This window comes from Neomonachus schauinslandi, chromosome 12 (genome assembly GCF_002201575.2).
Source record: "Neomonachus schauinslandi chromosome 12, ASM220157v2, whole genome shotgun sequence".
Lineage (NCBI taxonomy): Eukaryota > Metazoa > Chordata > Mammalia > Carnivora > Phocidae > Neomonachus > Neomonachus schauinslandi.
In genome coordinates this window covers 76784578-76798665 of record NC_058414.1, presented here as the reverse complement: position 1 = coordinate 76798665, position 14088 = coordinate 76784578, and the positions used below count along the sequence as shown (strand labels likewise).

Here is a 14088-nt window from a genome sequence, read left to right as displayed (position 1 = left end):
TAATCTTGTTTTACAACCATACTTAGATATACATAGAGACATGTGGCAGGGGTGCCCGAAGCCACCCCTGGGTCTGATGATTTGCTAGGACTCACAGGACCCGGCCTGCAGCCCTGCTCACCTCATGGCTACTATTTGTTACAGCAAAAGGATACAAAGCAAAATTAGCAAAGGGGAAATGTGCGCTGAGTGAAGTCTGGCGGGAACTGGGCTTCAGGTTCCCCGAGTCCCCTCCCAGGTGGAGTTGCACAGGATGCGCTTCCCTCCTCCGGCGACAGACGGTGACAGCACTGCGAAGTGCTGTCTAGTATGTACTGGCGACTCGGTGCCCAGGGATGTTACTTGCTGCTGCTCAGAGGCACCCCCGCCTGACACCCCCCCCAAATTCCAGCCTCCCCGGCAGGAAGTAGGTGTTCTGCATAGACTGCACCACTTGTGCAGCATCCCGTTGCCGTCAGTTCCGGAGTGCGGGGAGCCGCCGCCGAATCCAGGCTGCCGGCCTGCCGGCGGGTTTCAGCTTGCCCCTCGGCCTTTCTACAGACAGCCTCCCAGGCCGCTGTGCCCCGCCCTTCCCTGCGCGGGACCTGCGGGCGTTCTCCCGGGAAAGGAAGAGGAAGGAGACCGATGAACGGAGGGAGCCCAAGCAAAGCGAAATTTTCCAGTTGCTTCTAGATCTCTGGCTAACTTGGCTTAGTTTATTCACGTAGATCAAAATGATCAGTTCTGAAATTCAGAAGTACAGGAGTAAAAATGACTGCCCTTCAATGTATTTCTTAATTGATTCACAATTTTTGCAGGCAGCCAGGCCTGCACTGGGATAAACCACCTACTTTGCAGGCAGCTTTTGCATCTAAAGCAGTCCCTTGGTATTTGTGAACTTCACATTCATTCATTATTGAGCAGCCCTAAGAGCCCATGAGGTGCCAGTGGAAACAAGAAGACAGGGTTCAGGCAATGCCTTCAGGGAGTGTCCCTCTAATACACACCTTGCTTATCAAGTCAGCAAACAAATGTGGAGTGATGGCTGATTCATGTAAGCACGGCATAGGATAATGTGGCTGCAGACTTTGGGGAGAAGGCTGGAAGCATGTGGACTTGAGTCTCTGAGGTCTCAAAATCTTCAGAGAGGCCAGGACTGCAGGGGTTCTTTTGCACAGTTATTTCATTTATTTTTATTTCACCAGGTTGTAAGTGCATCACTTTATATAGATTTGGGTCTGAAAGTCTAAATATTGTAGGGTTATAGGTGATTTTCTCAGTGATTCTAGTGAACTTCCTCCAGGAGAGCAGTGCCCAGGCTGTGGTTAAAACAGTTCCACTACTGGGTGTTTACCCCCCAAAATACAAAAATACTAATTCAAAGGGGTAGCAGCACCCCTATGTGTATTGCGGCATTATTTACAATAGCCAAGATAATGGAAGCAGCCCAAGGGTCCATCGAAAGATGAACGGATAAATAAGATGTGGTGGATATGTATATACGTGTACACACACACACACACACACACACACACGAATATTAGCCATAAAGAAGAATGAAATCTTGCCATTTGCAATGACATAGATGGATAGAGCTAGAGAATATAATGCTAAGTGAAGTCAGTAAAGAAAGACAAATACCATATGATTTCACTCAGGTGGAATTTAAGAAACAAAACAAGTAAAGGAAAAAGAGAGCGAGACAAACCAAGAAACAGCCTCTTAACTATAGAGAACAAACTGCTGGTTACCGGAGGGGAGGTGAGTGGGAGGATGGGGTAATAGGTGATGAGGATTAAGGAGTGTCCTTGTGGTGAAGAGCACCAGGTGTTGTATGGAATCATAGAATCAATATATTGTACACCTGAAACTAATATAACACTATCTTAACTACACTGGAATTAAAATTAAAAAAAAAAGTTCCACTGCCCATGGATGTGGTTTGCATCAGTTGGAAGTTGGAAGTCATATATATATATATGCAGTTCGTTCTTTTTTATGAAGTTTTTTTTAAAAACAAATTATTTTGTTCATCTTGAAGTTAAATGAGAACTCTTGGACCTAGTGTTTCTTTCATTAATACATTGAAGGAGCTGACTGATACAAGCATGAGATGTTTCAACACTGTCAGATAAATAAGTACCTTCTTCACTCGTGCTATTTGCATTTAGTGATCCCCCCCACCCCCAGCTATTTGCAAATATAAAACTTCCCTTGACTCAGATTTTAGCAGAACAGACCTCTCCAACTGACCTGTAAGTGCCATCTTTTGGGAGCTATAGAGACCTTACTGCCTTTTTTTTTTCTCTACAGCCAGCATGTATCTACTGAACCTCTTCTTTTTTTGTGAGACAGAGGGGATATTGAGAATTCTCAGCATTAAGATAATAACCTACACAAAATTTATTTCTTTTTCTAAAGATTTTATTTATTTGACAGAGAGCACAAGCGGAGGGAATGGCAGAGGGAGAGGTAGAAGCAGGCTCGGCACTGAGCAGGGAGCCCGATGGGGACTCGATCCCGGGACCCTGGGATCATGACCTGAGCCGAAGGCAGACACTTAACCATCTGAGCCACCCAGGCGCCCCCCCCTACACAAAATTCCTTAATGCCAAATTTCATTAACTGTTTCCCTACCACTTGACTTTTGCCACTGCCCTTCCTCGTTGGCAGGTACTTAACTGCTGTCTGGTTAATGTTCATTTTTATTAAATAATCACTTGACATTATTATTAAAGTATAATTTATATACTTACTCTCAAGGTTCATTTTCTTTTAAAGAAACCATAGTATTAGAAGCACCTAGATTTTTGTTAGCATTTACCTTTATTCAGATGTAATTCACAAAGGGATTAGTGGAAATTCAAAGTGATTTTTAATTTTACGAAGATATGGGTTGCTTAAGACCTTGTATTAACCTAAGTAGGCATCTGCTAACTACAGTATCCCTTATTTATTTGATGGATGTGGATGAAAGTGAATTATTGTAAAATAAAGACATCTAAAAGGTATTTGTTCATAGAATAAACTTAAAACTAATTGCTAGATTTCGTGTCTGTTGTCACTAGAGAATTCAAATAGCAGGAATGTTGCTCTGAAAAAAATTCTATATTTTTTTATGTTCTCTTATTTAAGCTGGTATTTTCTCATCCGTGTTACATGTTAATATACTGGCGAATCAGTATTACTTAGATAATATACAGTGCTCTGTGTTTATCGTATTATTCTTTTCTTCCTCTTTAAGACTCAATGATGAGGCACGGCGGCTCATTGCTGAATTGGGAAGTACATCTATTACTAATCTTGGTTTTAGAGACAACTGGGTCTTCTGTGGTGGGAAAGGCATCAAGACAAAAAGCCCCTTTGAACAGGTTAGTGTCTTAGACTTTCATAATTAATGGACAAAGGTAAATTGTGTGAAACCATATAGTGCATAGTCGTATCCTAGTTATTTGAAACTTAGACAAAGCAGCCATTAAATATGTTTATATATTTTTTCATAAGCTCTTGGTAATCAGTTACTTGAAATAATCATGCACTGATTTAAAATCAAAACTGAAAAATAGTCCTATTCTGCATGGAAAATTTTTTCCTATATGTCAGTGCATCGGCATATGATTGCCTTTATCATGAGCCGTTTAGGAAGCGTTCATAAAGATTTTATTTGAGCTTTTGATAGTATAATCAGTTAAGTTTAGAAATACTTTAGAACTTAGTAGAATGTAAACTTTGCCTTTTGGCTAACAAATGATCCTTCTGAAAACTTCTGCACTGTTTTGTTCTTTTCGGCTGGTATTTGAAGGTCTGCCCGGCCCCAGGGGTTGCTCATTTACTCTCTTGAGCAGTAATTTGCATGAATTCATCACTGACATGAGTGTTACTGAAACGAGTACACTAAAGTATGTTATGGTAGAGAAGCAGTTCATAAAGGTGGTTTTTTTTTTTTTAAACTGTATACTGTTACTGTATTCCAACAGCACATAAAGAACAATAAAGACACAAACAAATATGAAGGATGGCCCGAAGTTGTCGAAATGGAAGGATGCATCCCCCAGAAGCAAGATTAATGCAGAGGAACTTGAAGGAAATGCACTTTCACTATTAATGGCTGAGCTGTGACAGAGAAGCTACATGTAAATACTTTAGGAGCATGCAGCCATCTCGGTGTGTGCATGAGCATTATCTCTTTTGATATCAGGATTATTTATTGCTAACGTAAATAGACGCCTTTGTAAATAGTCATCATAATGAGCAAATCACTGAACCATTTCTAAGCACATTTCCCTAATAACAGTACAGTGTTAGACTGCTACAGTAATGACATCTTTTAATTCTAAAAGCATACCCAATGGATAACTGAATAGATTGTGAAAAATATATTGATATACATACGGGTTGCTGTGAAAACCTATCATGGAATAATATGGATTTTAGGGAGGAGACTTTGTTTTATATATGTGTGCGTGTGTGTGTCTATATATACATATTCGTATATATATATATATGCATATATATGTTGACTTTTAATGATAGTATCTTTTAAATTACAAAGATACTTGGCTAGTTGTGTGTGTAATGTTCCTTTATAGTCTGACTTTCTGGTGTACCTTTTTCCTGTTTTTCTCTTCTCTTCCCAAAAAAACCTAGAAATAAAACGATATGAAAACCTATATCAGATATGTGAAAAGCACAACAGAATTCTTTTTTTTAATGTACACAGTGAAAAAGGAAATATGTAAATGTAGGTGGTATTCAGGACTGTAGCTTTTTGGGTTTTGTGTTCGCAGTGTGAATAATTTGAATTCACAGAAGCTGCTTAGAATGAGGCCGGGGGCGGCAGCTGCACAGAGCCAGGGACACAGGCCCCGGCCCTTCTGCACCCTAACCAGTGGGTTCAGGACAGCCGTGGCTATGTAGTTAACACAACGCTGGTGGAGGTTTCCTTATTTAATTGTTACCAGCATTGACCAAGTGGTTTAGAAAGAGGCATGCTTTAATGTCACCATTATTTTGATGGTAAACCAAGAAATATAATTCTGTATTTATCTAACTTCGTAATAGCAATTTTTGCCTGAAGATATAACGACATATTTAGGAAAGTCTTAAATACTGAGTGGACTGATAACATTTAAAAAATAATCTTTATTTGACTCCAGATGATTTCATACCCAGCTCTACATAAAATTGTGTTCACTTGAGATGTTCACTAAATGGCTCAAGTTTGTTTGTTTTTGTTTTGTTTTGTTTTTGTGTTAGGGCATTAAATACCTATAGTGTATGAAGTATCTTAAACTGGAACATAAATTAACAATCAAACTACTCACAATAGAAGGCAGCACTTAAATTTTGAATCTAAATTTTAGATGACTTGTATAAAAAAACTAAAGGCAGTATTTTTATTTTGCTGTAAACCAACTTGGAAGCTATCCAGCTATTTCTTAAATATTAATGAACTTTGGGGTACTGGTTCTTCTCTCAAACTGAATGTAATTCAAGAATAAATGCACCTTACACATTTAAAGAATTTTTGTAAACTTTTCAGATTTCTGGTGCTTATATTATAACTCATATTCAGTATGTGTATCTTGACATTTAAAATACTTCCCTAAATTCTGTCAATTAAAAGAATAGCTATTTTCCAGTTCCAGGGATGATGAAATAAATGTTGCGTTTTTGCATTTTTTTTTTTTTTAAATAATGAAAATACTCTTGGTTTTGCATTGTGAATTGTTTTGTATTGTCTGGCAAAGTAATATACCTGCAGAACTTCATATTAATGTTTGTCAAGCATTTATTGTACTGCTTAGCATGAAAATTTAAGACATTCCTGTGGTTTAACACACTAGTATCCTCAGGATATATCTTAACATGTATAGAATTTAAGTATCCAGATGGCAAGACATCCCTTTCGCGGTAAAAACTATAAAACGATAGCTTCATGAAGCTGTGCAAAATGTCCGAAGAAGGGAGAAAGACAGATTCTTGGGGCGGCTTTGGTGCAGTTTGCTTTTGTTTCAATTCTGTCTTGTTATAGATCGTGCCAACTTTGGAAGCAATAATTTTACTACATTTCATGTTTAGATGTCTTTTAAAAGTCCACATTATAAATGAAACAATGTTCCTTTAATGTTAAGAATTTTCTTTATTAAAATCAGAAATTTGGCATTGACATTTTGGTATATTAAATGGTGTATAAGGACTTTTGGATGCATATTTTTTATTTGTAATCACAATTTTTTTTTTTCTGGAACAAGTGTATTATAGTGTTCCTATTAATTAAGCTAAGACAGTAGGAAAATAAGTGATATTTGGGAAATTAAAGAAAAATTGAGCCAGAGTCTTTATATTCCTGACTTTAATTTGATTAAAGTAAAATTTATCATTGTTCTGTCTGCATTTTGTATTTGTTTTGAAATGAATCAGCTAATACTTTATTATTTTATGCCAGGTGAAGCTCAAGGCATTTAGCCTGCATTGCATTTATACTTTAACAGTTTTTACAAATTATAATTTGAAACCCCCAAAAGAGATGATAGTTTCAATTCAGTTGACATACCCCATTTTTAATTGAAGGAATGAGAAATGCGTTGAGTTCAGGTAGAATATTAAGAGTACAAATATATTTAGAATACTTTTTAAAATGAGTATTAAAGAAAAAAATTACTTGTGTTGATCGGTGAAAAGATTTGCCACTTAACCTCTTCAATCAGGCCTTGGACAGCAGTTGGTACATGTAGATTAACAGTGGCAGGGTAAAGTACCAAATTTTACCTTTTCTAAAGCACCCCTCGGAATTATTTTGCTGCCTCTACCCAGGATGATTTTTCTATCACATACTTGGTTTTTGATTGTCACATGCCAATAGCTACTCAATACCTGTTCCCCTCAGAGCTCTCTCAATTTCACTACTCCCATCCTGCTGCATGTGTCTCTTCTCCCACACCCCCTTTCTTGAGGTTCCTGTCAAATCAAAGGTAGCTAAAGCAAAAACTAGGCAGGCCTGGCTTGGGAGCGGCAGTCTGTTGCTAGGCAGCTTGAGGAAGCATGGGGAAGGCCATCCAGGAACCTGAGACTACGTCCACCAGTACCTTCCTGCAATCCAGGGAGGGTGTAGGCCACTGGAGGGCAGCTTTATGGAGGAAATGCTTTCAACACTACGATGTCTCTTCTAGAAAGGAAAAGGACTGGCTGGCCCTTCAGTTAGAAGAAAAATGCCTCTTGCCTTGTTTGATGGGCAGTTTATAAGCAGACTTATTACAGGGAAGACCACCTTCCCAGAACAGCTAGTTCACAGGTACAGCTTGCTGCCGTTACTAAACTCACCGTTCAGGGGCGCCTGGCTGGCTCAGTCGGTAGAGCATGTGGCTCTTGATCTTGGGGTCGTGAGTTGGAGCCCCACCTTGGCTCTAGGGATTACTTAAATAGAAACAAAACTCACTTCAGCTCTACATAAAGTATGCCCAACACTGGAGTGCATTGGACATTGAAAGAAGTTGAGACTAAGTTGGCAAAACATAGTCCTATATTTGGGAAAATTGACTGATGAAACTGCATGCTTCTGATGTTCCATGTAATCCGCCCATATTTATTTTACTCGATCGCCAGCGAGGAAAAGGGCCTACAACCTTAAAGAGGAGTGAATTCGGTAATGGAGACAGTGTAGTGTATTGGGTAAGAGTCAGACTTGCCTGAGTGTGTGTCTCTCTACCTCATTGTTGACTGCACGAGGAACCTGAGAAGGTCCGCCTCCTCACTACAGTAAGTGAGGGATGGTACCACGCATTTGTGGTGCCTGTTGAAGTGCCTGGCACGCACTGCATGAGATGCAACTGCTAGTCTTGCTGTTCTGATCGACTGTGCCTCTTGAAGGCTAGTCATTTTTTAGCCAAAGAGAAAAGTTGGCCAGCCTCCTTCAGCTTCCCAATCCCATCCTACTGAATGCTATGGTCTTAATGTTTGTAGCCCCCCAGCATCCCTATGTTGAAACCTAATCTCCAATGCAATGGTACTTGGAGGTGGGGCCTTTGGGAGGTGATTAGGTCAGAAGGGTAGAGCCCTCACTGAAGGTAGAGCCCTTATCAAGGAGACCCCAGAGAGCTTCCTGCCTTCTGCCATGTGACAACACAGCAAGAAAACACATGAACCAAGAAGCAGGCCTTCACCAGACACCAAATCTCCGAGCACCTTGATCTTGGACTTCCCGGTCTCTAGAACTATGAGAACTGAATTTTTGTTGCTTATAAGCCCCCCAGTCTATGGTGTTTTGTTATAGCAACCTGAACGGACGAAGACACCAAGCCAGAAAGGAGTCATTGAATGACTTGGACGCATTGACTTGCAGCTAAAGCTGCGACAAGGATGCAGCTCTTCACCTGGACCTAAGCCTCTGGCCATACACCTGCTCTTTCATTCAATCCGCACTGACACCAACCAAACTCCTTTTCACACACAGAATTCGGGCTTTTGTGGTTCTCCAGGCACCTGAGCTTGTACTTCTATAGAAATCTGAAACTTCTGGCCCAGGAATGAGGTGGGAAGCCAATTCTTGTGGAACTGTTAACACCTTACAAGGGTACATTAAAATTCTGTTACGGAAATAGTCTGTTTAGGGAAGGTTCCCTCTAATTCTACAGCATTAGGTGTGTTGGACATGGACACAATGACAGTTGTGACAGTTGCAAATTTGAGATTGTAGTTCTCTATCGACAAAGTTTAGTTTCTCAAGAAATGATAAAGTGGACATCCGGGGAAAGGAAGAAGTGTTCAAACCAGCAAAAGGAGGGAACTTCTCATTCTGAGTAGTGAAATTTATTTTTCAGCTTGTAAAGTCACTCAGCCCGTACCCATTAAACAGGGGGCATGTTGAAGAGGTTTTATCACATTTCACTTTTTCAGTGCTTCCATTTTGCTGGCTTGCCTCGTACAAACCTATATGGAGCACACGTTGGTTGTCTGCCCGGGAGCTTGAGATGAAGCAACTTCAATGGACAGGCCCTTAAACTTACAGAATGTTGTATGTCAGTTATATCTCAGTAAAGCTGGAGGGAAAATGAAAATGATACAACTTACAAAAAACCACTTAAAAAAAAAAGTAGGGATTATGTACTAGAAACAAAGGTGATTACTGACTTACATTTTGTATATTTATACATTTAGTTAATGAAGAGTTCGAGGAGTATTTAAATGTGCAGTTAATTTTGGTGACATTTCTCTTTTGTCAAAGAATAATTGGGGGCTGCAAGAGGCCACCCTTCCTTCTTAGCTAAACATGACCAAGTGGGTATGGGCATGATTACGAGGGTTTGATTGTTACTAGCATGCAAAGGGGAAGGCTCCTTGGCCCGTTTGGAGGTGAGCCTCCCCGAGGATTCAGAACAGCACTGGGACAGAGAGAACCGGGCAGCCCTCTGTCCCCCACTCGTTCCGCTTTTCCATTCTTGCACACCAATCAGATGCTTCCACTTACTCTGCAAATTAAATCACATACGAAACTGCAGTTTGTGTTGACTTGGTCCACATTTATTATTGCTTTCCTTTATAATCAGTGGGAGAGGCTGCTTTTCTGATCCTGATTTTGTTTCAAAAGGTTTTTTAAATCATGCAAACCACCTCTAGTGATTTTGCTTTGGGTATGAATGTAAATCATTACCAATGGTAAGATTCATCCATGTATTAAAAATGACACTTTATGCAACAATTGGCTGTAAGCACAATAAAAAGGACGTAAGTATTTATTTAATGTCACACTAAGTTAGTTTGATCTTTACCCCTAGTCATTTCCTTTTGGAATGATTGTTAGGCTCCGGCAAAATCCAACTGTTAACCACACTGGGATCTAAAATAGCAGGGAGTTCAAATCACTTTGAGCTTAGAAATCAAGAGGCAGTGTCTTTTAATTCTATTTCATGGTGAATTCTAAGATCTCAGTTCTTCCATCACTTCACTACTGTGCTTCAACCAAATTTATACAGCCAAACCCTGAAGGAACATCCTGTAATTTTTGTTATATTTACAAATACAAAAAAACTCTTTAAATGGTATACTGTAAACGCAGTGTGTGACAATTTTGATGTTGCGTGAGGCACAATATTACATGGTGGCGAAGGGCACAGATTCTGATTAATACATAGAAGTTACTGGAAACAATGCCTGGTATAGAGTAAGCGCTATCTAAGTGTCTGCTCTTATTTTCTGTTTCAAAGGAAATGAGTCCCTGGTGTCCCCCTGTGTCCCCCTTTCATGCTGTGCCACATGCATTTATGTCCTTCAGCTTACCCCATCACCCTACTCTAAGAAATGTTATGACTTATCACATCTGGTCTACAGTGAGAGTGAAATTAAAAAAAAAAAAAAATCAAGGCTTCCTAGCCAACTTTCCTTGAGAAGGGCTTGTCCTGAGCAGTATTCATGGTTCCTGGAGATAGGATTTGAATTTTTCTTCTGCAAGTCAGCTAAGTGGATTATAATGCTCTGGATCATGGACTAACTGACTCCAAATGGTTGGTTTGACTCTGCAGTCTTTAGTGGACTTTGGGATGGGATGCAGCAAGTACCAGCAGCTCATCCAATTGCCTATCAAACAATATGCTGATGGAAAGCTTTTCTGGTCCCACATTTTAAACTAAGTGAAAACCCAAACCTACCAGGACTGACAGTACTTCAGAAAGTTAAAGTGTGTTTCAAAAATACCTACTGTGGATGTCACATGATTACAAAGCTGCAAAAACATACAGGGTCCAAGTATCTAACTTACATAATTGAATTCTATCATTATTCTAAATACAACTATCATAGTTTGTTTAAAAACAAAAACAACTATCATCCAGATTGTGAATAAGGAAATAATGCAGTTGTTTATAGTCAAACAAATTCAAGTGCTTTTAATGTTTTGTAAAATACTGCTATCAGGGAAATGTTTTAATTAGCAAACTTCTTTATCCAGAGGCTACAGATAATGCCATTTGATATGTTTTTCTTGGTATCATTTTTAGACAATCATCATTGCCTCTTACCGCTGCCTCTATTAGGCAGTTCCCAATTTATAAAATAGTTGAACTCCTAAGTGTAAAATTAATACACCAGATCACCTCTCCTCCCCTTTTACACTTCTAAGGTCATAAAGGGCATTTAAACAAATGAAGGCACTTTGTATCCTATACATAATCCACAGCACTTTGTGTGGCTATAAGCCTGACGCAAGTGCTGCCAGAAAGCTGTTTTCAAAACACATCACTAGAGCTGAGGACAGCTTACATCTGTGCTGCCCGGCACCCACGTACCCTTTAATGGTAACATCACATCCCGGTTTTCCTCTGCAGATTCACCCCTTCCCTATTCTCAAGCTATGTGGGTTTCGTTAGAATTGACCCCACTGCCAGGTTCGGCATGGGTCTTGATTACCTTAAGATGATCAGTGTATTTATCCCCTAACTCCAACTTCCAATGGCCATTCTGACTGGTTCAAGGATGGACACATTAACCAACTGGAGCCAATGAGACTCAGAAGAACCTTTGCTGGGCATTCTGTGAAGAAGGAAAAAACAAAGTTCTCCATCTCTCCTATGGGAGCAACCAAAAAAGAACCTCTCTCTTTCCTTAGAATGAGTGGTAGGAGAAGGTGAGGTCTGGGGGGAGTGTGGCAGCCATGTTGCTAAGAAAAGAGGAGAGCCTGAGGCCACTGGGGGCAGAGTGGGGGCGGGGAGGGTCCACCCCACCATGTGGGGCCTGAAGTAGACAACAACACTGCAGAAGCCAGACTGTTTTCGGCTAGAGCTGGAAAGACCTGAACCATGGGAGCACAGTGTGAACTTTTTGATCAAGCTTTATCGGAACCAGTCACAACTCTGGACTTTCAGTTACCTAGTCAGTACATTTTCTTTACTGTTTGTCAGTCTGGGTTGCATTTTCTGTGACTTGTAACATAAAGAGCCCTAAATAACGTGGGCAAAATAGCCTAGACTGGATAGGACCATTTGGGCTCCACAACTTGTATTCCCAAGAGCACCATGGTGCTACCTCAACCATGATGGAGAGTGGGAAGAAAATGAGCCAAGTCCAAGCTCAGTAAAACGGGTGAGAAATTCAAGGATGGCTTCCGTGGTGATGCCAGGGAGGAGAAGTAAAAGAAGAAGTCAGAGACACAGCGTGGGTTTTAGGAGTTCCTGCTCAGGCATCCCAGAGAGGAGAGTCTGAGTTGGCATCACCATCTTCAGCAACCGCTGAATTGTAACCAGGTATTTGGGAATTAGAGGCTGCCTGGTTTTTCCAATTGGTTGGTAAAGTAATTACGAAAAGATTTCTAGTTAATAGAGGAAATTGGTTGTTAATGGGAACTATTCTTTATCTTTAAAAAAAAGTGCTTATTTTCAATGCAGACAAAATAGATTTACTATGCAAAAAAAAAAAAAAGACATGAAAATAAGTGTCTCTCAGGTTATTCTAATCAGTGGATGCTAAAGATTGATAAACCACTCTTTTAAATAAGTACTATATTTATTCAATTGTCATTTCTGAGTTTTTCATTTATAAATAATATTTTTTTGTTAAACTTTAAGGGTCACAATTAAATGTTTTGCCTTGAATTTAATAATAGGCAGGCCTGAGATATTTTCCATGGGTTTGCTGTTTTTCACACATTATTGCTCTGCCTTGGTAAATAAAATGGAAAGGCAATAGAATGAGACCTGTGGGCAAGAAAACATTTCTTTAGCTTACTATAAGAAAAAGAAAATTCTTTCTTTGTCCTTTCTGAATTTAGAAATTTTTCCTACATAATACTGAAATGTTTAACAATTCATAAAAAACATAAGCGTCTACATTTAAACACAGCCTTAAATGTAGCCATGTAATTTTTAAACAGGAACCTTGTAAAATATGATGAATATACATGCATGAATACTAAACTTAGAAAGACCATTCAACATTCACATGGAAATGCAGCATTACATACAATATAATAAATATCCAGGATATCAAATCCACAAATTGATCATTATTTTGATTTAGATTCTTTTATCCGTTAACACTTTTACTGCATAATTTATTATAATAACCTTACAAGTTAAGCACAACTAATTAAAAGCAGAATTGAACTAATCTGCTGAAATAACACAATTCTCAATATTTTGCAGCATATGTTTAATCTATAACATGTAAAACTGTCATTTTGACAAGAAAAACACATCCATATAACTAACTACTCAACTTCTTTTTCAATGTTTAAAAAAAGAGTTAATAGTATGAAAAGAAACAGAAGCTAATCTTATTTCTGAGATAATTTTATTGCCTTAGCTCTTGGGCTTTGGCAATAAATGTCTTAAGTTTTAATATATATCATATAACTTAAATACTGTATTTACAAAATATATAACTTTTTTTTTTAGCAAAATGCTATACAAAATACTGTCTTTACACATTTAAAGGGTGCTTTCCCTTACAATGTATGAGAGCCCTTTATGTTTTTACCTTTAATTTTCCCACCTGCTTTCAAGATCCCTATCTTCCCCATTATTTCCAAGCTGGGGTTTTAATGGTAGAAATTGGTCTACCATTAAAGAATGAAGCCAACTACAGTATATGTTAAATAACTTAAATTTAAATTTTTAAAAAAATGAAGCCAAAGATAAAAAGATTGCTGTATATCTGACTGAGATTTTTCTAGATAAATTCTCCTAGTTAAAAGGCACTTAAAATCCAAACCATACATTTTACTTTTTAATGTTTAGATTCTTCCCTTTGTCACTAAACATCTCTAGCAAACACTTTTTAGGGATACTGTATCACTTATGAAAATTCTTTTTAATTGCCTTCCTTTTAAAAGGCATGAAAGAGTAAGTAAGCACCCACCACTTCTGTTAACTTCTCAGCGTCTGTTTCTATGCACAAACAGTATGATTTCTTCATCTAAAATACTGAGAGAATAAATGAGATCATGTTTACTGTTCCTTTCTGCTAGAAGAGGTGTCTTTTAAAAATGCCTAATATTCACCCACCACTATTGAGTTTCATAGCTGAGTTTCATTGTCCAGGATCTTATCCTGAGTATGGACCGGGTCTCCCTGCGTGAAGGCTGCTTCCTGTTCTTTCTTGTTTAGGAGACAGATTATCTTC

At 38.8% G+C, this 14088-nt stretch overlaps 1 protein-coding gene across 1 annotated transcript in view; it reads left to right on the top strand.

Moving 5' to 3' along the window:
* The window catches only part of FAM3C (FAM3 metabolism regulating signaling molecule C), a 51841-nt gene extending 45488 nt beyond the window's left edge, over window positions 1-6353 (top strand). Inside the window, exons 9-10 of the mRNA XM_021699295.2 lie at window positions 3224-3350; window positions 3957-6353. Of these exons, the coding sequence (XP_021554970.1) occupies window positions 3224-3350; window positions 3957-4046 (217 nt within the window). The 3' untranslated portion in view covers window positions 4047-6353. The remainder of the gene's footprint in view (window positions 1-3223; window positions 3351-3956) is intronic.
* Window positions 6354-14088: the final 7735 nt, after the last annotated feature.